General features: G+C 41.8%; 1 protein-coding gene across 4 annotated transcripts in view; it reads right to left on the bottom strand.

The window, feature by feature from the left end:
* Positions 1 to 17,963: 17,963 nt before the first annotated feature.
* The window catches only part of HERPUD2 (HERPUD family member 2), a 29,642-nt gene continuing 24,133 nt past the window's right edge, over positions 17,964 to 23,472 (bottom strand). For all 4 annotated transcript variants that reach the window (XM_074340996.2, XM_074340995.2, XM_088797659.1 and 1 more), the window contains 4 exons: positions 23,166 to 23,288; positions 20,089 to 20,412; positions 19,279 to 19,393; positions 17,964 to 18,817 (listed from right to left, as the gene is read on the bottom strand). In XM_074340996.2, coding sequence (XP_074197097.1) covers positions 18,656 to 18,817; positions 19,279 to 19,393; positions 20,089 to 20,412; positions 23,166 to 23,288 — 724 coding nt within the window. In that variant the 3' untranslated portion in view covers positions 17,964 to 18,655. The remainder of the gene's footprint in view (positions 18,818 to 19,278; positions 19,394 to 20,088; positions 20,413 to 23,165; positions 23,289 to 23,472) is intronic.

Below are 23,472 nucleotides of genomic sequence, written 5' to 3'. Positions count from 1 at the left end.
AAATAGTTGTAAGGCAATTAAAGACCTTTGAGAAGTGGTAAAATGTCTTACTGCTTTAAAACATGGCGGCTTCACTGAGAGAATAAACAACCAATAGAGAAGAATTGAACTTACCATGGTAAGGAAGTGGAGTTTGGTCTCTCAGTAGGAAAGGAGGAGAGTGGGGAAGGTATGCATGCTTCACCACCTTTTTAGAAACTGACTTTCTCATCCATAAGTCTCTGTCTTCATGAGAAAATCTTGATGATCAGAAAACCTTGGGAAGAAAGGAACATTATAACAACAGAACATCTTGTAATTTCTTTTCAGAGGATGAAGTGCAAGGTCATAGACTCGATGGGTGAAACTTTAGGGGTCATCTCCCATTTCTTTGGCAAAGAGCTGAACACAGCTATCTGTTACAGTGTTTGCCACTGGACGATGAAGAGACTTGTTCCTAACCCCTTCACAACCCTGCATTTTCATTCTCCCCTCCTCCAGCCTCACACACAAATGTGTTCAATTCTTCTAATTGTATTAATGAATTAAGTCAGATTTATTAAATCTGTATTTGAATTTTTAAAACTAACCTAGAAGAAGAAAAGGATCTCATCTATAACTTCAAACATGTTTGCTATTTTCCTCCTAAACATAAGGTTGGATTATGCCTAAATTATTGTTGTTTTTCAAAGTAATGGTCTAAAGAACACTTAGGAATAGGATGGGCTTGGTAGATGCTAGGCACAGAGCTTTTAGTTTCACAATTTTTTTCCATAGTTACACTCTTCCAGAAGACTAAATTTCACATTCTACCCTTTTTTATCCAGCCTATCGTATGCATTTTTGAGGTTACAGCATAGTCTTTACAACCATCATTTAGAAAAGCTGCATGACATTCCATTGAATGGACAGACTCTACTTGAATAATCCATGCTCTTTTCTTCCTGTTTTCACTACTGTTAATAATACTGCAGAGAGCAACTTTCTGCATAAAACTTTTTCAATATCTAGGCTTGTTTCTATAGGTTCAACTCTTAGAAGTGGAACTACTGAATCACAGCATAATATTTAGGTTGTGAAAAACTTTCCCAAAACACTGCTCTGACTTACACTCCAACATATCCTATTCAACAGGCTCGATTAACTGCCAGTTTCAAGTGGTCCTAATGTACAGACGGGGGTGACTTTACATGTTTATCATGAAATGTGTCATACATATAGAAAAATATATAAAAGATATGCAGTTTGAAGAACAATAATAAAATTAACCCCAGTTTAAGAAGTAGAATATTACAAATACCTTAGAAGCCCCCTTTAGTATATTTCATGATCTCATTACAGATTTCATAATCTAGTTAGCTTAAAACACACACACACACACACACACACACACACAAACACACCTCTCTTTCACATCACATTCCATGCAGGCTAAGGGACTCTCCATGACACCTCTAACAGTAATTTAAGACTTTAGGTTGCTTTCCTCTTTTAATTCTACCATCTTGGAGTTTTTTTTGCTTCTAGTCAAGTATGACAAGTAAGAGAGAGGGCATGGAGAACTCATATCTGCTTTTAAGTATCTTTCTCAAGAAGTGACACATCTCTGCTTTCTTTGGTGAGAAGTGCCACATGGCCTCAACTTTACTATCAAGCAGGTTGGCATACAAAGAGTTTGGCAGATGTGGCCTTCCTTTACACCCAAACAGAGTTGCCCATAGCATGTAGCCTCTGTCACAGTACTCTTGTCCAAGAGATACCCCCTTCCTGACGTTTGTGTTAATCACTCCCTTGCGTTTTTTTATAGGTTAAAAAAAATGACTAAGAAGCACACACCTGACTGTGTGAGAGAAGAATATTGACACTATTATATAAAGGTTCCTGAAAGAGGAGAACAAAGAGTCTGAGTTACAGTCTGGCTTCAACCTCCCTGAGAAGTTGCTAGAGCCCTTTCTGGGGATGTGAATGGGCAGGTCATGTGTGAGTCTTGGGAATCACAAGGTCAATGATTTTGGAGCAAGTGACAGAACTACAGTTTGGACGACGTACTAATGATGTCCATCAAAAATAGCTTCAGAAGGAGGCAGCTGCTCTGTAGTTTTCCTTCTAAATTCACCACGATCTTCTCTCAGCCGTGAGGAGCAGTTTAAAGCCAATCCAAACATCAAGCCGAGAGAGGGCAGGAACTTTCACAGTACGTAGTCTACACAAGCCAAGTGCTGAGGAGAATCTGGGCCAGTCTCGGCTGGACATTTAGTCCCAAGGTCACAAGGATGGAACTAAAGTCTCAGGAATCTTGGAATTCCCAATTCTCCACAGACAGTGGCTGCCTTCTGTCTCTGCAGATGGCTGCCATCCCAAACTCTTTCCTCGTCACCTCTCTGGGGATTCCCTTCACCTCTCCGCTACTGAATCTCCTGACTCTAGTATCCCAGGGTGCCTTCTTCTTACAAATGGTTTTGTTTACTCTTTATCTTTTGTTATTCCTCAACTAAAGTAAGTATACTTATTTTAAAGTCTGTAACTCTTAACTCCAATGCCTGGAATCCTGAGGTTTTTCTATTGCCTGGTGTTTTTAGTTTAGTTTAGTTTTGTTTTTCTGCAGGAAACACATACCCCAGCAGCTTCTTAAGAAAGGATGTATGAGAGGCCCATTTTTTGAGAAATCCCATATGCATTTTTGACGTTACAACATAGTCTTTACAACCATCATTTAGAAAGGTTGTATAACAGTCCACCGAGTGGGTACACCCTTGTATACCAAACCATGCCCTTTTTCTTAGACATTGATATTGTTTTCCACTCTTCACTACTATTAAGAATGCTGCAATGAGCATCTGTCTGCATCTGGTGCCCACTGTGGACCATGTCCTCTGGTGGGCACTGCGGAGTCCGACGCAGTCTGGTGGCCACAAAACCAGTGGCGGGCAGCAAAGGGAAGTGAGGGGGATATAAGTGCTTGGCAGAGAAACAAGTTTTGTGTTTCTCTGAGTCTGGAGTACAAAATCGCCTTTCTCTGAACTCTATATTCTAACTCAATTACACACATTTTTGCATTTTAACAAATAATTATCTATGATGATTCTGACATTAAAGAATAATCTCTTAGATTACATCGGTAAATGATCTCATCCGTGGCACCAATTTCAGTCACCACCTCTCTGAGAATGCCTTCACACACACATCTCACAACCCACCTCTTGAATTCCATTCGTGCGTCCAAACCTGTCTGCTGGACCTTTCCACTTGCAAGTCTGTCTTCTGTTCTTCCTCCCTTACACCTTAAACTTGGCACATCTAGACCTGAATTTGTCATCCACATTCCACTTCAAGTCTATCCCTAGCCCTCATCCAGCCAGGAGGCAGGAGGTAATATTCCCATCACAAATCTTCCAGGTACCAGCTGACTTAAGGAGGCACCGACTTTCATTTACTGGAGCTTTCTCACAAGAAAATCAGTGAAGATAACTAAAATACTACACTCTGAGGGGCTTCCGTCCACTGCCTTCTGAGAGGCCATTCAAGAGAGGCTCAGGGGCCGGCCTGGTGGCTCAGGCAGTTAGAGCTCCATGCTCCTAACTCCAAAGGCTGCCATTTCGATTCCCACACGGGCCGGTGGGCTCTCAACCACATGGTTGCCAGTTCAATTCCTCGAGTCCCGCAAGGGATGGTGGGCTCCGCCCCCTGCAACTAAGATTGAACAGGGCACCTTGAGCTGAGCTGCCGCTGAGCTCCCAGATGGTTCAGTTGGTTGGAGCATGTCCTCTCAACCACAAGGTTGCCAGTTTGACTCCCAAAAGGAATGGCGGCCTATGCCCCCAGCAACTAGCAATGGCAACTGGACCTGGAGCTGAGCTGCGCCCTCCACAACTAAGACTGAAAGGACAACTTGAAGCTGAACGGCAGCCTCCACAGCTGGGATCGAAAGGACAACAACTTGACTTGAAAAAAAAGCCTGGAAGTACACACTGTTCCCCAATAAAGTCCTGTTCCCCTTCCCCAATAAAATAATAATAAAATAAAATAAAAAAGAGAGGCTCTGAACACCCAGAGAGTCCAGAAGACACAGCAGTGACTTCTGACTGATTATTTCTGGAATGGGAAAAAGAATGGAGGGAAGTATAGAAGGATGGTAAGGAAGAAAGATTCAAACTGGGTTTTCTCTGAATGCAACTTTGTAAAAGGACTGGGCCATAAGGAACCAGTCATTTAATACGATTACTTCCTGTCACTTCACTGAGCCTCAGTTTTCTCAGTTGCGAAATGATAATAACATCTGTTAGAGCCTCATTAATCATTAATTCTTACATTTAATAAATATTTCTAGAATATTAGCTACAGCGTCAATAGTAAGGATATCACAACAACTGGACATAGTCCCTGCCTTCGGGTTGCCTGTGGTGTGGCTGAAAAAGACAAAGAAAGGCAATCACATTGTAGTATAAGTGTTCCGGAGATGGAGATATGCACAAAATGAGATCATGTTCACATACTGTGCAGCAAACTTTTCCAGTGCTGTACAAATATTGGTTTTCTTATTACGAGAGTACTGAGCACTTCTGGTTTTATTCAGACCACTCCAACCCTTGCTGCTGTGGCTTTCCCGCTTCTCCCCCACCAAGCCAAATAAATAAATGAAGCAGAAGGACAGCCTCCCACGCCCACAGCCTCTTCTAAGTAGGATTGATGCTGCAGCCTGTGCTGAAGGGGCAGGACCATGAGCCCTGGGATTGACCCTCCCTCACACCCAGTCAATGGAAGGCAGAACCAGGGTGGCACTAACCCAGGGCAGCCAATTCATATGTTGGCTTGGAACATTAATGTCTGGCAAGAAACTTTGTGTTGAGTCAGTCAAGTTCCTTTTCTCCAGAATTTGGACTGGGAAACCCAATAAGAATCTAAGGAAATATGCACATGGTATGGACTTTAGTTAATAACAATACATCAATATTGGATTATCACTTGCCGCTGATAAGGGGGGAAAGTGGATGCAGGGCATATGGGAACTCTGCAAATGTTTTCTGCAAATATGAAACTATTCTAAAATTAGAAGTTCATTTTTTAAAAAGGTAAAGAAAGCAGTTCAAGAAAAAGGCCAAAAGAAACACTAAGCAACTGAGGCCGTTTTAATCTATGTTTTAGTTTTAAACAATGATTAAATTCCTGTAATAAAAGATGAAGACTAAAGAAAAATATCTCCCAAGAGAACTGCTAAGGCATGAGGTGCTATCTCATTACCAAAAACTGTGGTCTTATGGATGAATTTTCTGCAAATTTGTCCTAAGGTAGAACCTGTCATAAATTAAACTGACTTAAAAAGAGGAGATCCAAGATGGCAGAGTAGATAAACACTGTATGTGCTTCCTTCTGTGAACACATTAAAATTACAACTAAATTATAGAACAATCAACCTAGAAAACCATCTGAAGCCTGGCTGACAGAAGTTGTTGTTTTTTTTGTTTTTTGTTTTAAGTGGCTTTTTTTTTTTTTTTTTAATTGGGGAAGGGAAACAGGACTTTATTGGGGAACTCTGTGTATTTCCAGGCCTTTTTTCCAAGTCAAGTTGTTGTCCTTTCAGTCTTAGTTGTGGAGGGCTCAGCTCAGCTCCAGGTCCAGTTGCTGTTTCTAGTTGCAGGGGGCACAGCTCACCATTCCTTGCGGGAGTAGAACCAGCAACCTTGTGGTTGAGAGGATGCGCTCCAACCAACTGAGCCATCCGGGAGGCAGCTCAGCTCAAGGTGCCCTGTTCAATCTTAGTTGCAGGGGGCACTGCCCACCATCCCTTGTGGGACTCAAGGAATCGAACCGGCAACCTTGTGGTTGAGAGCCCACTGGCCCATGTGGGAATCGAACCGGCAGCCTTCGGAGTTAGGAGTATGGAGCTCTAACTGCCTGAGCCACCGGGCCAGCCCCTGACAGAAGTTTTATAACTAAGGATATAAAAAAGAAGCCACGGTGAGACTGGTACTAGGGGCAGAGATGCGGAGCTGGCTAACTTCAAACCTCCATGTGGAGGGTGAGAACCAGGAGGGAAATCTCGGCCATAAATGTTCCCCGCAAAGGAGTGAGGGCATCCAGCCCCAGACCAGCCTCCCCAGCCCAGAGTACTGATGCTGGGACATGGGGCCCCCACAATACCTGTTTGTGAAAAAACAGTGGGGATTCTGACCATCGGTGGAACAGAGGCTGTGGGAAACCCAGGCGTCCTCTTAAAGGGCCCGCCCACAGACTCTCTCACTCCAGGCACTCACCTTGGTTTCCCGCGGAAGGACAGTAACTCCAGGTATGTCAGAGACATACAGGGGGCAGACTGACTTATGTTGCTTTGGGTTGAGGGCTGGAGGGCAGTCGCCATTTCTCCATGAGGGGGTCCTCCTGTGCAGCTGGCAGGCGAGCACCATCTTTCCTGTGTTGAGCCCGCCCCCTACGTTGGTGGCCAAATCTGAATCTGATTGGCCTGGTGAGCTCTGCAGCTGCAACCTGCTGACTCGCTGGGACTCTGCCCCAACCAACTCCCCCAATGCTGGAGGCATTTTCTCCTGAGCAGCCAGCCCCACCCACATTGCACTCTTTCTTGGAAAACTGTTGGAGTTTGCTGGCCCCAGGCAAGTGATGACTGACCTCAGTGTGCTCTGAGACTTTTGCTGAGTAGCTCCTAGCTCAGCACTGGCACCAAACCAGAGTCTACATTAACCTGGTGACCACACCTCTTGCTACTCTAATGACTCCTTGAGATCCTACCTCACCCAACTCGCATACCGCAGGAGGCTTTACCAGTGGCTAAACCTTAAGGGAGCCTGCAGGTGGCAGAAGGTCTTGGGGTGTCCTGGCTTTTTGTGGAGACACCCCAGGCTTAGTACTTGTGGCAGCCATCCTCAGTTCATAGAATGGCCTTTCTCATATGCCTCCAACTTTAGCGCAGGCAATGAAAAACCATGAATCACTTTGTAGCTCCTCTACTTCAGGACAAATCTGCAGAAAATTCACTTATAAGACCACAGTTTTTGATAACAAGAGAGCACCTTATGCCTTATGCCTTATACCTTACTTAGCAATTCTTTTGGGAGAGATTTTTCTTCAGTCTTCATTGCAAACTCCCTGGCAGGTCACAGGCAGTGGGTGACCTGGGCCTGCACTGAAGCCCCTCCCAAGAAGTCCCAGAACCAACATACTTGGAGGTTGACTTCAGATGCCAGCAAAGCACCACCCAATTAGCCCCACAAGTAGCACACACAAAGGGTGGTCTCAACAGGCCCCAAAGCCCACTTGGGTGAATCCCACTCAGTGTGGTAAGCCCCCTGCACAGCAGCCCATAAACCGTGAACATGGCCAAACCCACAGCCAATCAGCCTGAAGGTCAATGCCACCCACCGACATGCCAATAGCAATCAAGACTCAACTACAACAGGAGGGCACACACAACCCATACAGGGACACTCCTGGAGCACCCAGAGCAGGTGACCAGGGAGACTGTGCCAGGGCTCCACAGGGCACCTACTACATAAGGCCACTCAGCCAAGACTGGGAGACATAGCAGATCTACCTAATACATAGAAACGAACACAGAGAGGCAACCAAAATGATGAAAGAAAGAAACATCCCAAATGAAAGGACAGAAGAAAACTCCAGAAAAATAATGAAATGAAATGGAGGTAAGAAACCTGCCAGAGACAGAGTTCCAAACAACGGTTATAAGGATACTCAAGGAACTTAGTGAGAACTTCAACAAAGAGAGAGTAAGAATAAAAAGGACATAGGAAGCATAAAAAAGAACCAGTCAGAAGTGAAGAATACAATAACTGTAATGAAGAATTCACTAGAAGGAATCACCAGATTCCTATAACGAGACAAAGATGGACCCAGCCATCCTATTCTGTGTATTTATCCAAAGAAACCCAAAGTGATACTTCGAGGGAATGTGTGCATCTATATGTTCACTGCAGCAGTGTTTACAATTGCAAAGATGTGGAGGCAGCCTGGGCATCTGTCGATGGATAAATGGATAAAGAGGAGGTGGTACATATACACAATGGAATATTGCTCGGCCATAGAAGAGAATGGCTTCTTGCCATCTGCAGCGGCATGGATAGACCTGGAGGGTATTGTGCTGAGTTGTGTCAGACAAAGAAAGACAAGTGCAATGTGATTTCACTTATATTTGGAATCTAAAGAACAAAATAAAAACTCATAGAAAACATTTTGATGGTTGCCAGATTGCGGGGGGCGGGGTTTGGTGGTGTGGGTGAAAAAAGGGGAAGGGATCAAGAAATACAAATTGGTTGTTAAAAAGTAGTTATGGAGATGTAGAGTATAACATAAGGAATATAGTCAACAATATTGTGTCAGATGGGTACTAGATTTATTGGGTTGATAGACTGGAGGGGGGTTGGGGGACAGGGTGAAAAAGGTGAAGGGATTAAGAAGTATAGATTGGTAGTTACAAAACAGTCATGGGGATGTAAAGTAAAGCATAAGAAATATAGTTAATGATATGGTAATAACTATTTATAGTGCCAGGTGGGTACTAGACTAGTCAGGGGGATCAGTTCCTAAATTATATAAATGTCTAACCACTATGCTATACACCTGGAATTAATATAAAAAAATATGAATGTCAAGCGTAATTGAAAAATAAAAGGGGGGGATGTAAAGGGGAATAAGAGGTCTAAGGGTCCATGTAAGTCATGGGGATGTAACGTACAGCATAGGGAATACAGTCAATAACATTGTGATAGTACAGTACAGTGTCAGATGGTTGCTGGACTTACGGTGATACTTCTTTAGGTATAAAATGTTAAATAACTATGGTGGACCCCTGAAACTAATACAATAGTGTATGTTAGCTATGTTTTTAATAAAAATCTGAAAGGAAGGAAGGAGGAAAGGAAAGGAAAGGAAAGGAAAGGAAAGGAAAGGAAAGGAAAGGAAAGGAAAGGAAAGGAAAGGAAATCATTTCACATGACAAAAAAAAAGTTTCAAAAATAGTACAAAGAAACCCTGTACATCCTTCGCCCAGCTTCCCTCAATGTTAACACTGTACAGCGATCAAAAACAAGAAATTAACCTTGAGCAATACGGTTAACTAATCTACAGACTGTATTCCAGTGTCACCAATTGTCCCACTAATGTCCTTTTTCTGGTCCAGGTTCTCTGTGCAGGATCCACACTGCATTTAGTTGCCATGTGTCCAACCTGGGGCAGGTCCTCTGTCTTTGTCTTTCATGCCCTTTAACACTTTAGAAGACTCAAAGTAAAACAGTTAAACCCATTGAGTTTATGACAACCTCCCCAAAAGAGTTGTATTAAATCCAGCTCTTCAGAGAGTTGCCAGCCCATCAGGGAGAACCCTGATTTGGGTTTTAATCCCAGACAACTCCATTACCTCGAGCAAGTCCCCAGAAGGGGCACCAGGATAGAAAAGTGGTTTAGCAGGACCAGGACTGGACCCCACCAGGTTTATAGACAAACCCAGTGTTTAAATTTGAGGTCTCCTGAGCATCTAACCACAGAGCCATGCTTCTAGATGCCCAGAAACCTCACTTAATTCACCGGAACTTCTGAAGTAGGGGAGCCCTACTGGGGGTAACTGGGCGTGATGGAGCCAGGAGTTGAACATTGGACTGTCTGAGAGAAGCCCAGGCTGTCAGGACTACATGTCCAGGAGCTGACTGGGGACCACAGTCTCCATTCAGCCTCAAGGACCAGAATTCCAGGGCCAGCATCCTGCTCTCCAGGGCCCAGGGCAAGAGATATACATGGTGTTACACCGCCATCTAGTGCTAAAAATAATAAAGTGCAACAACTGTGTCTGCCTCTCCAATCACAGCTGCCGGGGATACTACAAATGATTTAGCAGAGGTTGGCAACGTTGACGTTTACTCTATTTTTGCAGTGTGACAAGCCAATGTGGTTTATTGGGAAGAGGCATTGAAGTCAGATGAACCAAGAGAGAATCCATTCTCTGTTCTTATTCAATGTGAGTTTTTCAGTCTCTGAATGTCCCTGAACTTTATTCTCCACATATTAAAATGAGACTAATAATAGCTACAATTAAGGTTGTTATAATGTACCTACTGGACTCACATTAAGCCCACAATAAACACGTATTCCCTCTCATGTTCATCTCCAATCCCTGTGCACAGAGTATTTCCACGACAACCTAGAGTCATCAGAATAGAAGGCATAATTTATGAGAGTTATGATAATATCCGTCCCCAAAGTCATGCAGGCTGTAAAACCCAGAGGTCACAGTGCATGCGTTGTATTTAGAGCAGGGATTCTGATGGCAGGGAGCTGCTTTGTTTTGATTCCCAGCTCTGCCAGTTGCTGGGTTTTGCATCTGTAAGACAGAAAGGGAAATTAAGGTATCTACCTCAAAGTGTTGTCCTGAGGACTAAATAAATGACCACCTGCAAAGCACTTAGAACAGTAAGCATTTGCTAAGTGTGATCTATTATTAATAACATTTGTTACTGATGTTGACCCCGAAAAGCAGGGGGGTGGTAAGGCTCAGAGCCAGCATTTATTTGATTTACAGAAAGAAAATGTTACATTTCTTGTCTTTTTGAAAGCTACTACTCCATCCATTGTGTTTTCCCCTAATCTCTCTCTCTCTCTCTCTCTCTCTCTCTCTCTCTCTCTCTCTCTCTCTCTCTCTCTCACACACACACACACACACACACACACACACACACACACACACAATCTTCAAATACTTCCAGACTGGTGCCTCTTGACTGGGTAAACTTCCTGGACCACCACCGGGAAGAGGTGGGGCCTGGGCGGCCTACCTGAGCTTCAGACACAGCTCAAAAGCCTCAGTGAGCTGCATATTCCTGGTAAAGTGACCCCTTTATCTTTATGAAATAGCCCTCGTACTTTAGTAATGCTTCTTACCTTCAAGTCCGCTTTGGGTACTAAGCACACAAGCTTCCTGTTGGTGAATACTTGCAGAAGTCTTTTTCCATCCCTTTTACTTCCAACCTTTCTGAATCATTCGACAGACGGGCCTCCTATCGCTGGTTCCACATCTGCAGATTGAACAAACTGCAGGTCGAAAATATTCGAGTGGGGGGAGGGGAGGTACATTGTTGCTGATGAGTACTCTGTGGCACGGTTGTCTGTACCGAGTGCAGACTTTTATTCTTGCCATTATTCCCTAAACGATGTAGTATCACAATTATTTACATTGTATTAGATATTATAAGTAATCCAGAGATGATTTAAAGCACAGGAGGATGTGCTTAGGTTATGCGCACATACTACGCAGTTTTATATAAGGGGTTTGAGAGCCCATGGATTTTGGTATGGGGGCGGGATAGGGAGGTGAGAGGGTCTTGGATCCAATCCCCTGCAGATAAGGAGGGACAGCTGTACTCAAAGTATCTTAACAGTTTTTAAGGCTTATTGAATTAGGTTTTGTTTTTATCCAGGCTGACAATATTGTCTTTAAATTGTAATATTTAGTCCATTTATGCTTGGTGTACGCATTGATACACTTGGATTTAAATCTACCTTTGCATTGTTTGCTTTCTATTTGTTCCCATATGTTCTATGCTCCTTTAGCTCTTTTCTGAATTATTTTTTAAAGTTTCATATTCCCCTTCTTTGATCTTGTTAGTTTTCCATTCTTTCATTATTCTTTTAGAAAATCTCATAGAAATTGAAAATATGCACCGTTTTATTAATTTCTAATATATATTAGTGACTTCACCATTTCCCCTTCCAAGACAATTCAAGGACCTCAGAATAATCAATTCCATTTACCTCCTGTCCAACTTTTACACTACTTTTGTCACATATTTAGTTCTTTGTACATAAAACCCCACAAAGCATAAATTGTTTTATGTCAATATTCTTTTAGATATATACACATATTTACCCTTTCCATTGCTTTTCAATTACTTTTTATATCTCCAAGCTGTGATCTGTTCCCTTCTGTTCAAACACCATTAGTATTTTCCTTTGGTACCTTACTTTCCAGTGGTGACAAATTTCATTTGCCTGAAAATGTCTTTTTCAAGGAGAATTTTACTACATGCAGTCTTTCCAGGTGGGCTGTTACTTTTTTAAACTCTTTGAAAATATCACCTAGTAGACCTTTGAAAGTGATCAATATTTTCCTCTGGGTACTTTTAAAATTTGTCTTTGTTTTTCAGCAGTTTTACTATAAAGTAATTAGGTGTAATTTTCATTGTATTTATCCTGCTGTGAGATGAATAGCATCTCTTAGATCTGTGGCTCAATGTCTTTCATCGACTTTGGACAATCCTTAGCCATTATCTCTTCAAATATTATCTCCCCTCTTCTCTCCCAGCATCAGTCTGGATATTATCTGATCTTTCAGTTCACTAATTCTCTTTCAAACTGTGACTATCAAGGTCATCTACTGATTTCTTAATTTTAGCTCTATTATTTTTCTATATAATTCAATATATTTCAATATTTTTTATAGTTTCCAGTTCTCTGCTGAAATTTCTCCATTTTGTCATTTAATTCCTTGAACATTTTAATCATAGTTATTTTAAGATCTGTCAGATAATGCTAAATATCTGAATTTTATGAGAGTCTGTTCTTACTCACTTTCTCATTTTTAGTCAAAACTTATGTTTTTGTATTCCTAATTTTATTAACAGATTTTTAAAACTTATAGGTAAAATTCAAGAAATTACATGACGTTATCTTTCTTTTGAGATTTCTTTTTGCTTCTGGTTGTCCACTAACTTTGGGCAAATTGTCTCATTCAGTTAGAAACTGAGATGACCGATTTGAGGTTGAGCTTCAGTCTTTGTGAAGACAGGCCCATTTCCAGTTCACCTTTACTCAAGAGGTAACCCTTTTGGGTCCCAATAGGAAGGCTGTGGTATTTAAGGGTCACATCTACTTGGTGCATCCTGAACTTAATTTTTGTTCCCTGAGTCTTCAAAAAATTCTGCTTAGCTTCACAACCACTGCCCTTGAGTTAGCAAGTATGTTGAGGGGGGGGAAGTGGCACCAAATGTAGGGCTCATCGGTCTGGAACATGGACCCTTGCTTTCTCGATAGCTCTCTGACTCCTCTAGTTTTCCCAGCAGGCAGATTTGTGCAAAACAAACTCACCACCCAAGCGGAACGCTCCACATGCATTATTTGAATAATTAATTTTAGAGTCCAAGTTCTGAAGTGAAACAGACCAGTTTAAATCTTGATGCTGTCAGTAGCTATGTGACTTTAGGTGAGCTATTTGACCATTTTGAGTTTTAGTGTCCTAATCAGGAAAATGGAAGTAACAGCAGCACCTCCCTTGGGTGGTTGTTAGGATTCTTTTTAAATGCAGGTATAGCACTTTGCACAGGCAGACCCAGGAACATCGCAAATGTTCAAGTGTTAGTAATAATCATTCTTTAAGTATTATGATTTTTATTATATAATACATAATGGCAGTCTCTCTCTCCTACCCTCTGTGAGGGGTAGTAACTGGTAAAGACCCTATACAGGTCCCAATTTTCCCAACTGTCTAAATTTTCCCAGCTCTCCTCTGGCTTTGGGATACCTGGATGGAACGGCTTCCTGCACCACATGGGCAGTTTACGCAGGCGTTGGCACGTCCATTTTGGCAAGTAGACCAACTGGAGTAGAGAGTTAGAATTTAGCAGCAGGATTAAGGAAGTAAGCTTTAGCAAGAAGACTCAGAAACTGGTCCCCTAGATTAGGGTTTAGAGGCTTTATCCCGCAAAAGTAATGCCAGATAGTAACCACCAAGGTTTGCTCTGGAAAAGGGAGACAGAGCTTTTGCTGTCCTCCCTACATTCGGGCTGAGGCCTCACTGTGCTGGGAAAAGATTTCCACTTACTAAGACTCCTGGACAGTAGACGCTCCGGTGCTTTTAAACAGGAACCCTAATTATTCTGGGCTCTCTTTGTAAGAAATCCCTTTATTTCAAAGATTAAATAGTGTTTTAATAAAAGGCTTGCACTACTCCACAACACTGAAGTTCAAGAAGCATCATCATTTATTTTGAAAGGTTTTGTTTAAATGTTTTTAAATGCTCCTGTATTGTACACTTAATCTGTTGAGGGTGAATCTCATGTTAAACATTCTTACTACAATAAAAAAAAAATCCAAAAAAAAAATGAGTGAAATATTTCTAAATGTTTAAATATTGAAACATCCACAATACTTATGTGGCAGATATAAAACACAATAAACAAGCTTTGTACCCACCATGCAGCCAGTTCCTCTCGCTTTCCCAGGATGCAGTTAGAGCGTGAGTCAGCCAGCCACCTTGGGACTCCCAGGAAAGTCTTGGGACCTGGTGCAGCTTTGCAGATTCAGCGACACAATCCCAGATACAACATGCCATACGGTCTGGTTTCCACCAGACTCACAGAAAGCTGATGTGTAAATAGCACACCTTAGTCTTTTCACAGCGAAGCTAAAGCTGCCACTGGACTGTATAACGGAGGCTCCAAACATGGCCTGTTCTTCCCTAATCTGAAATGCCAAATTTTAATAGCAATGCGGGAGTCAGAGCCAGATAAACTAATTAGAATAATGATGGGTGATGCATCAGACCGTGCCACCCAACTATGGGTGTCGTGCGGGGAGTCCGGCGGGGTCTCTGGTCCCGCTCCCCCCATAAGAATGCAGGACATGGTGAGACCAAAGAGGAACACCCACAGAGCCATAGATAGGGGAGTCATACTAGTATATTCTCGCTGGCGGCACTATACTCTCACTGGAGGCTGGATCCACACTGTCCACAACACGCCATCCTAACTGCAATCTGCTCTTGCTAGCTCAGCCACCATCTTCTTGCTAGCCCCCATTTTCTGCTAGCCTAGCCACAGCAGTTATATTAGTGGCCAATGGCTCACTGGTTATAGCTGATGGCTAACTAGCCACAGCTGATGGCCAACCAATCACAGTTGATGGCCATTTACTACCTGAGCCAGCACCTGTCTATGTGAGGCCGAGAGCCTGGAAACTACTTTCTGGGGCTCTGTCCCCACAATGGGGAAATGTCTCCAATTCTCCAGCACTCCGGATCACCCTTTCCTTTCACCCACCTAACAATCCTACCCTCTCACCTGTACTCCTTGGCTGTAGAAAAGCTCATCTTTTATCGTGATGTGTAAGTGTGGGGGACAGAGTCCCAGAGAGCAGTTTCCAGGCTCTCGGCCTCACGTGGAAAGGTGCTGGCTCAGGTAGTAAATGGCCATCAACTGTGATTGGATGGCCATCAGCTGTGGCTGGCTGACCATCAGCTGTAACCAGTTAGCAATTAGCCACTGATATAACTGCCCTGGCTGTGTTGGTTGGTTAGTCGGTCGGTTGGCAGGCAGAGCAGTGGACAGCAGGTTGCGGGTCGTGTGACTCCAGCCTCCAGTGAGACTATAGTGGTATGACTCCCCTACCTATGGCTCTGTGGGTGTTCCTTTTTGGCCTCACCATATCCTGCGTTCTTATGTGGGGAGCGGGACTGGAGACCCGCAGGCTGCCTCACTCGACGGTACGTACTGGGAACAGACCCGGGAAGTGTTTCTATCCCATGAATCCATCCTGGTTGTTACTGAACACTATTTGGCCTAGAGACTAGTGAGGGCCTGGGCTTCTGTGCTGCCCCTTTGCCATCTGGAAACCGTCTCTAAGCTACCAGCGCCCTCGGCACCATCTGGCCCCACTGGCCACAGCTCCTCCTTTAATCGGCCAAAACACAGCTGACACTGGGCTGTAGTTTCTGACAAAGACTTAACTGAAAATGAGACTATCATGAGGGAATTAACAACGTAGGGAAAATAATTAAAATCAGGCACATGTGCAAGTGTTGTGAGAGCCCTTAGCCACACCCTGACGGGGACGAGGACTACCACCTTCCTCCTTAGGCCCCAACCGCTGTCAGGACGCAGAGACCCGCTCGTTTCATCCAGGTTGGCGGCCCCAGGGCTGCTCCCCTCTATGAATTCTGCGGCTCCAACCCCCGACCGAAGACACTACTCTCATAATTAGCTCTGCATTCTTACTCTCCCCATCTGCTCTGTTTTAGGATCTGACCTATGGAGTACTTCTCCTAGCTTTGACCGTTTATTTAGCCCCCAGGTTAAAATCCAGACCGACCCAACTCCTGGATGCAATGATTGCCATCAGCCCAAGAAAAGCCATCTCTAATCATGGACCCAAACAGGGTACAAAGATTTGTACACAGCTCTCACCCTGTTGACTATCAGTCAGTTCTAATATTTTGCTATTATAAATAATATGGTGGATGTCTTAAAAGCTGAATCTCGCATAGGCGTGGTCCCCTTTCAAACTTGTGCTGATTCAGAGCGCACATTTTCCATCACTCATTCAGTACTGAACTAACTACTGGTCCCTCTTCTAGGTCTGAGGATATAATAATGAGCATAAATACACTCCCCAAACTGACAGCCCTCGTATCTTGTGGGTGAGACAAATAAGGAAATAAACTGCAATGGTGTTAAGTGCACAGAGTAGTGCTACCAGGGAAACGCTTCCGCCGAGATCTGATCAGATCAGTAAGTGCTAGTGCGGCAAAGAAGGAAGCCACTGTGTTCCAAGCAAAAGGAACAATGTGAAGTCCTGGGCCTGGAAGGAGCGTGCTGGAATCGGAAGAGCAGCCCAGCTAAAACGGAAGTACTGAGGGGAGCACAGGTAGACAGGTACAAGGGCCCGACCTTCCAGGACTTTGTAAGCCACGTTCAAGAGTCTGATCTTTATTCCAGGAACTACAGGAGGACACTGTATGATTCTGTGCATGAAGGCTATATACTATTTTACGTTCCCCTATAGCTTCACCAACACTGAGTATTCCCTTACCAATCTCATAGCTTTAACCTGTACACACTACATTTTTTTCATGTTTATTGCCCATGCCTGTATCTGTTATGAACTTAGTGTTTGTGACTCCTCTCAAATGCGTATGTTGAAACCCTAACCCTCCATGTGATGGTATTAGGAGGCAGGGTCTGTGGGGGTAATTAGGGCATGAAGGCAAAGCCCTCAGGAACAGGATTAGTGCCCTTGTAAGAAGAGACAGGAGAGACCTTGCTTCAGCTCTTTGCTGTTTGAGGATACAAGAAGACGGCCATCCGCAAACCAGGAAGTAGGCCCTCACCAGACAGCGAAGCTGCCAGCACCTTGATCTTGGACTTTCCAGCCTCAAGAACTGTGAGAAACAGATGTTTGCTGTATAAGCCACCTAGTCTACGGTCCTTGGTGACAGCAGCCCAAGCTGACTAAGAGTATACTTGTCATATCCTACTGGGGTGTTGTCTTTTTTTTTTTTTTTAACTGAATTTAAGACTTATTGCCTTTTTACAAATCTTCTAAAAATCTTTTTCCTACTCATTTGCCTTTTAATTATGTCAGAACATTATACACATAGCAACCTTTTCTTTTAGGTATTCTGTCATAAAGATATTTTCTCATCCCAATTTTCTAAGTATTCACCCATATTTTCTATTAGTATTTCCATGGTTCAACTGTTCATATTCAATCATGATGTCTTGACTGACATCTATAAACAGAAACCTAATTTTACGTTTCAAAAGGTAAACCAGTTATCCCTTGAAATATCACCTTTATCATTATAAGTAAGCAACTTAGAGAATAATTCACGGATGTTTTCTTAATCTTCCATTTTGTTCTATACAACCATGTATTACTCTACGCAACTGTGTAATATATTTCACGTGAGATAAAGGTCTTCCATGGTTAAGTTCTCCCATCCTCATTTATTCAATTTTAATTAGCTACCCTATAAGAAATTGACGCCTTTCTTTATGAAATACTGAATTGGCTTTCACAGGGAATTTTTAAAAAACTTTTGAGGTTTCAGACTACCGGTCAACTAGGAGATATCCATCTGAAGTGGAAAGAGGTGAAAATGACCTTGAAGACTTCAGCAACCTTTTCCAACTACTCTGAAATTTATACAGATAATGGGTTCATTATTAAAGAGTTTAAACAAATATCCCATAAGACAGTTTACCATAATTGACCTTTTATTTTAAAAAATTACAGGGATCGAGTTCCAGCATATCTTATTTTATAAAAGTACTGCCTATATCAAACATTTTATATCACTATTAATTCCATTGAAGAGCTGCCTTTTTTTTTTTAAGGTACTAATTCCAATTGATGGGATACATGCCCTTAAAATAGAAAGTTTCCATTATTTATTCAAACATCAAAACCAAGATTATTGAGAAGTTTATTGCTTTATGGTTGGGCAAGATGCTACTTTTAGGTAGATAATCTTTATTAAAAACTATGAGGTCATTCTGTTTAAAACTTTCAGGATAACTCACAGAAAATAGATATATTTATTCAAATTATACATTGAAGGGCTGGGCTATTAGTTATAGATACTTACATGTGAAGCAGCTCTTTAAAGAAATAAGACATACAAATAGGTCTGTCTGATATAATATACATAATTGAAATTAATAAAACCTGCAAGACCAAATTGTTACGCTATATTCTGTTAGGATCTCAAAAAAAGAACACATTTAGTAGTCCATTTGTGCTTAAAATATTCATATGCATGAGAAGCTTAAAGAAAAAAATACCTCTGTACATGATGAAAGAAAGTAATAATTTTGTTTAAATTGCACTGTTATTTAAAACACTTTCCTAAAGCCAGCCCCTTCTTGCAGCTGGCACAATTTTTTCAGGTCTAATTGGCAACCTGGGGAGGCCCCTCTGGTATTAGTGAAGTAAAGAAGGTGGTGATAAAAGACCAAGCTGACGCCATTAATCCAGGCCTTTGCATTGCACTGGCATCTTCGCTTGCATCTTCTCCACTCTCATCTTCAAGCCCATCATCCATAAGACGCTCCTTTCAAACAAAACAAGAAACATATTCTAAGTGATTAAAGAGCTACCATGAACTCATGACAGAAAAGGAGAGAGTTAAGTAACTCCCCATAGAAAGAAGGAATATGGGAATGTAATAAGGAAGTGGTACACATATGATCATTAGAAATCTGTTAGGTCCAAAATTGATCAATTCCTCGGTGTTCGAGTTCAAAGGGATAATTGCCAATTTAATACAATAAATTCTTACCATGTGCATAATTTTCTTTCTAGGCTATTTTAAGAAAGAATAATGTTAGTTCTTCCCACTTAATTCTAATATATGACTAACTCAGTATTATATTCTAAGTTCCTCAAGATGAAACCACACAATTTATATGTTAACTTTACTTCATGTGTCATTCCACGAATTCTTATGGAACACCCCAAGATTCTTTTATCATGTTGGTCTCATGCAGTGCTGAGGGCACATCTGTAACATACCATTTCTTCCAGTTCTAGGTTGTTTGCATGTTGCCCATCATTAACTTCGGCATTATTGTTGGGGGCCTGCTGCTGACCGCCTTCTTGCCTAAAAGGAAACCATCCAGCTTGGTGTCTGTTTGGTAAAATAAAGAGAAAAGAAGATAAGTCACAACTGTTTTTATTTGTAAAACTATAAAACATTACAAGAGAAAAATGATTAGAACTATAACAAATGAAAAGACTTAATTTTCTACTTTAGGCTGAGAACTATCCCTCTCACTCAAAGCAATGACAGCAAAACAACTCAATTTAAGTCTAAAAGTCTGTCATAAGCTTCACTGGCCCTATGCTAGATATTAGGACATATCAGGAGTCATAAAACCATTTTTGAAACCTTTCAAAGTGAATTCAACTAAATATATGTTTGCCTCTTGGGGAAACAGGAGGCAAGGCAAAGTTAGTCTGCTTATGAAGAAAACAATCTGCTCTATACCTATAGGACTTACTATTGATAACTATAATTAAAAAGAACGTCCTTAGGCAACAGTGCATCATACACTTCCTCAAGTTCTAAATAATTGATAGGGCATGTCTAGCTGAATTAACAATTTTTTTAAATGACAGTAAAGGAAAAATTTGTTTCTAGACAATTCTGATAAACATTCTTACTCAACATAACCTGCTTTGCTTCTGGTGCCAGACCCATGAAGCCCAACATGCACATTTCCTCACCAACATTCCCCACACACTACCGCGTGCCAGATTCTGCGCTGAGCAGTTTTAGAAAGTCATTCAAAGAAACCACAAAAGTTAATGAGCATCACTCACAAATACACCAGTAGCATGGCTCCCATTACCATGATAAAGCGACTAAAAGAAGAATAGAAGTAGACAATGCTGAGGAGAATCGCAGCTCGTGAGAACGTGTACATCCAGTCCAGCCAGTCTCGATTGAAGTCTTCTTCATTTAGCACTGGACCTCCCTGTGCATTCATTTGAACATTCTCGTTCATGGGTCGATTTTCTTGGGCCACCAGGTTTGGAGCTGGTGGGGGTTCTTCTCCAGGAGCATGTGCCAAATTTAGAGGCTGTGAGGGAGCAGGCTGGGCTGGGGTGGCATTTGGTGTGGCCTGAGCTGAAACTACAGCCTGACTGAAATATTCACCAAAATAAATGTTAAAAAGAAGAAAAAAAAAACTTCATCAGACAATACTGTATTTTCCAAAACTTCCTGGGTAAGTCGTATGTCTTTTTCATAAACCTAATATGGAATATCACAACTCGGGCACCACATTTCTTAGGTAAGCACAAATCCCAGTGAAAAGTGCAGCCCAGATTACGGTAGGAATAGCTTAGGAAAGGATGCTCTCTCAGCCTGGTAGTCCAAGGTGGGAGGGGAGAGGGGGGAGAGATAAGAACAGCCATGTTAATCACTCTTTCCTCTCTCACTGAATTACTTTCTACGGTAATGACCAAATCTCCTTTCAAACCTTTTCACTAGTGGCCCCTTTTGTCATTCTACATGAAATGAATACCCCCATACCTACGACCTCTCCCTCAGATCCAGGTTTTGAAATATTTGTCTAAAAATGTACATTAATCTTTACCCTATGTGACCACTCTCAGTGATAAATGATTTGTATTAGTATTTTAAAATATTAAATGGATTCCAGGTACCTTGTTTCCCCCAAAATAAGACCGGGTCTTCTATTAATTATTTTTGCTCCAAAAGACGCATTAGGGCTTATGTTCAGGGAATGTCATCCTGAAAAATCATGCTAGGGCTTATTTTCTGGTTAGGTCTCATTTTGGGGGAAACACGGTAACAAATCCTGAGCCCCAATCCTGACATTTGGGAACTCCATCTGGGGACCACTGCTATGGTCCTTGTCAACTTAGGAAGAATCGTGGTCCTGAAGTTTGCTTGTAATTATATTAATTGAAAATCAGAATAAATTTTCCTATAAAATTCTCCCAGTAAAATACTATATCTGGAATTTGCTTTAAATTATCCAACACAGGCAGGAAAGTTGTAGAACGAGATTGTCATGAATTATAAATGAAACTGGGTGATGAGTGCACAGCATTAATTTCACTCTTCTATCTTTTTATATGTTGAAATTCTACAATAAAAAGTTTAAAAACCAAGATAGCAAAATAAAATAAAATAGAAGTTTACCAGGCTCCAAAAGCCTGTTTAAGCCAGTGTGTTAATACCTTGTATCTGTATAGGGCTTTTTAGTTTCCAACTTCATTGTTATTCTGACTCGTAGGTTAAGTTATTTCATTAAATAACTTAAGACCTTGAGGCTCAAAAGTTAAATGATATACATACAATTATACAATTTAGCAGCAAGCCACAACAACCCCATTTACCCTACACAGTTCTTGTTGGGTTATAAACGAGACAAGGGGGATAAAGCATCTAGCCGGGTACTAAACACACAGCAGCTCCTCAAATGGTAACAATGACCATGGCAACAGGTAAGGTACAAACAGCCTGCCTGGGGTTCTGCAAGAGAACATTAGGAAATAAGGCTCATAGAGCAGGTTGGCTTTATGGGTAAGGTCTGGAGGAAGGAAAAGGATACAGACTTTACACTGAAGTCGAGAGAGCCATCAAATATATTGGGGCTGGGGTGGGGTGGGGAATGACTGACTCAATTATATGTTAGGCAAGTTAACCTGGCAATAGCACAATGAAATATAGGAAAGAGCATACAAGGAGAAAGATCAATTACAGCAAAGTGGGTCTAAAATGAGAAACGATCTGGGGAAAATATTGGCAGTAAGATACAGGGGAAGGATAGAAGCTAGAAACAACCTATTGACTCATCTTGGTAATTTGTTGGGTTCAGGGATAACAGAAGCCAGAATCAAAGCTGATTAAGGTTAAGAGCTTGGAGAATGATTAGGAAGAGGCAGTATCATTGACAGGAAGTCAGGAAGGAAAACACTTTATGAGGATGGTGGCATCCAATTTTAGACATACGTACTGAACTTAGAAGAAATGCTTATTTCCCTGTGGAAACCTTCCAACAATTAAGATACAAGATGAAGAACGGGACATGAAGGATTGGAGTCATCCCAGACAGCCGGCCACTAAGGCCACGGAAGGACATCCATGAGGACCGGCCCAGGACTGACTCCTGTCGTCCCTACCAGACTGAGCACCATAAGGCACATGGTAAGTACACAAATACGTCTAAGGAAACAAGGAATGTTACCATTCAGAGCAAAGGAACATGTGTATTCAAAGGACACAAAACGAGCAACCAGAAAGATAAAACGAGTGAGGAGGATAACAGAATCATAGAAACAAAGAAAGCAGAATGTTAAAGAGAAGCTAGAAATGTTAAATGAATGCATAGGAAGTCCAGAAGAATGAAGGCTGAGAAATCCCACTCAGTGCTAAGATTGTTCCCTGCTGACCGGAAGCAAGACTTACTAAAATACTGACCGTCCAAAAAGCATGTTAGCCACAACTGGGCCCTATATCAATACGAGCCTCCTAACAGACGATTCCTTCTGTTCCCTTGTTCATTCAACTTGCAGTCTCTTCATGTAGATGTACTGCATGAAAGTTCCCGTGAAACTATCCTAAGTGTTCTCTTACATAGAGAAAATATTACAGTAAAGAAAGCATCTGAATAATAACTGCTAGATGTAATTGGGGGAGAGAGCAAGGGGTGGAAAGTACATTCAGTTGGTGTGAACCCTTTTCCCTTTGGCCAAATAATTTAAAATAAAGGCATCTGCTGAGATGTCTGCAAATTCCTTCTCATACTAATTTTTAAAAGCTAATGAAATACATCAGTAAATGAAATCCCCAAATCAACTTACTTAGGATAAAAAATACAATAAAGCAAATAACACAGTAAGAAAATGAACTCAAATCAACTTACTATTGCATATAGTACTGCTGAGCATACAGCTGCTGCCACCACAGCATCTGCAGGGGGCTGAACGCGGGGTACACTGGGAACCCGGCCGGAACAGCTTGCCCAGGAAGCTGGTTGTCCACATTTCTGCCAGAGACAGAGAAGGAAATGTCTTTTAATGCTCTAGAAGTTAAAAAAAGCTTTTCTCTAAATTTTCATTCCTGCACTACAAGTCATCCATTGACAAAATATGTATCAAATCTTACTGAAAAGAAAAAATACTTATTTTCAACATTCTTCAAAGTTCTTAGAAGATGACCCTGACCCCAAG

This window comes from Rhinolophus sinicus, chromosome 4 (genome assembly GCF_057876585.1).
Source record: "Rhinolophus sinicus isolate RSI-liver-muscle chromosome 4, RSI-T2T, whole genome shotgun sequence".
NCBI lineage: Eukaryota > Metazoa > Chordata > Mammalia > Chiroptera > Rhinolophidae > Rhinolophus > Rhinolophus sinicus.
The sequence above is the reverse complement of the archived record's forward strand: the minus strand, read 5'-3'. Positions and strand labels throughout refer to the sequence as shown.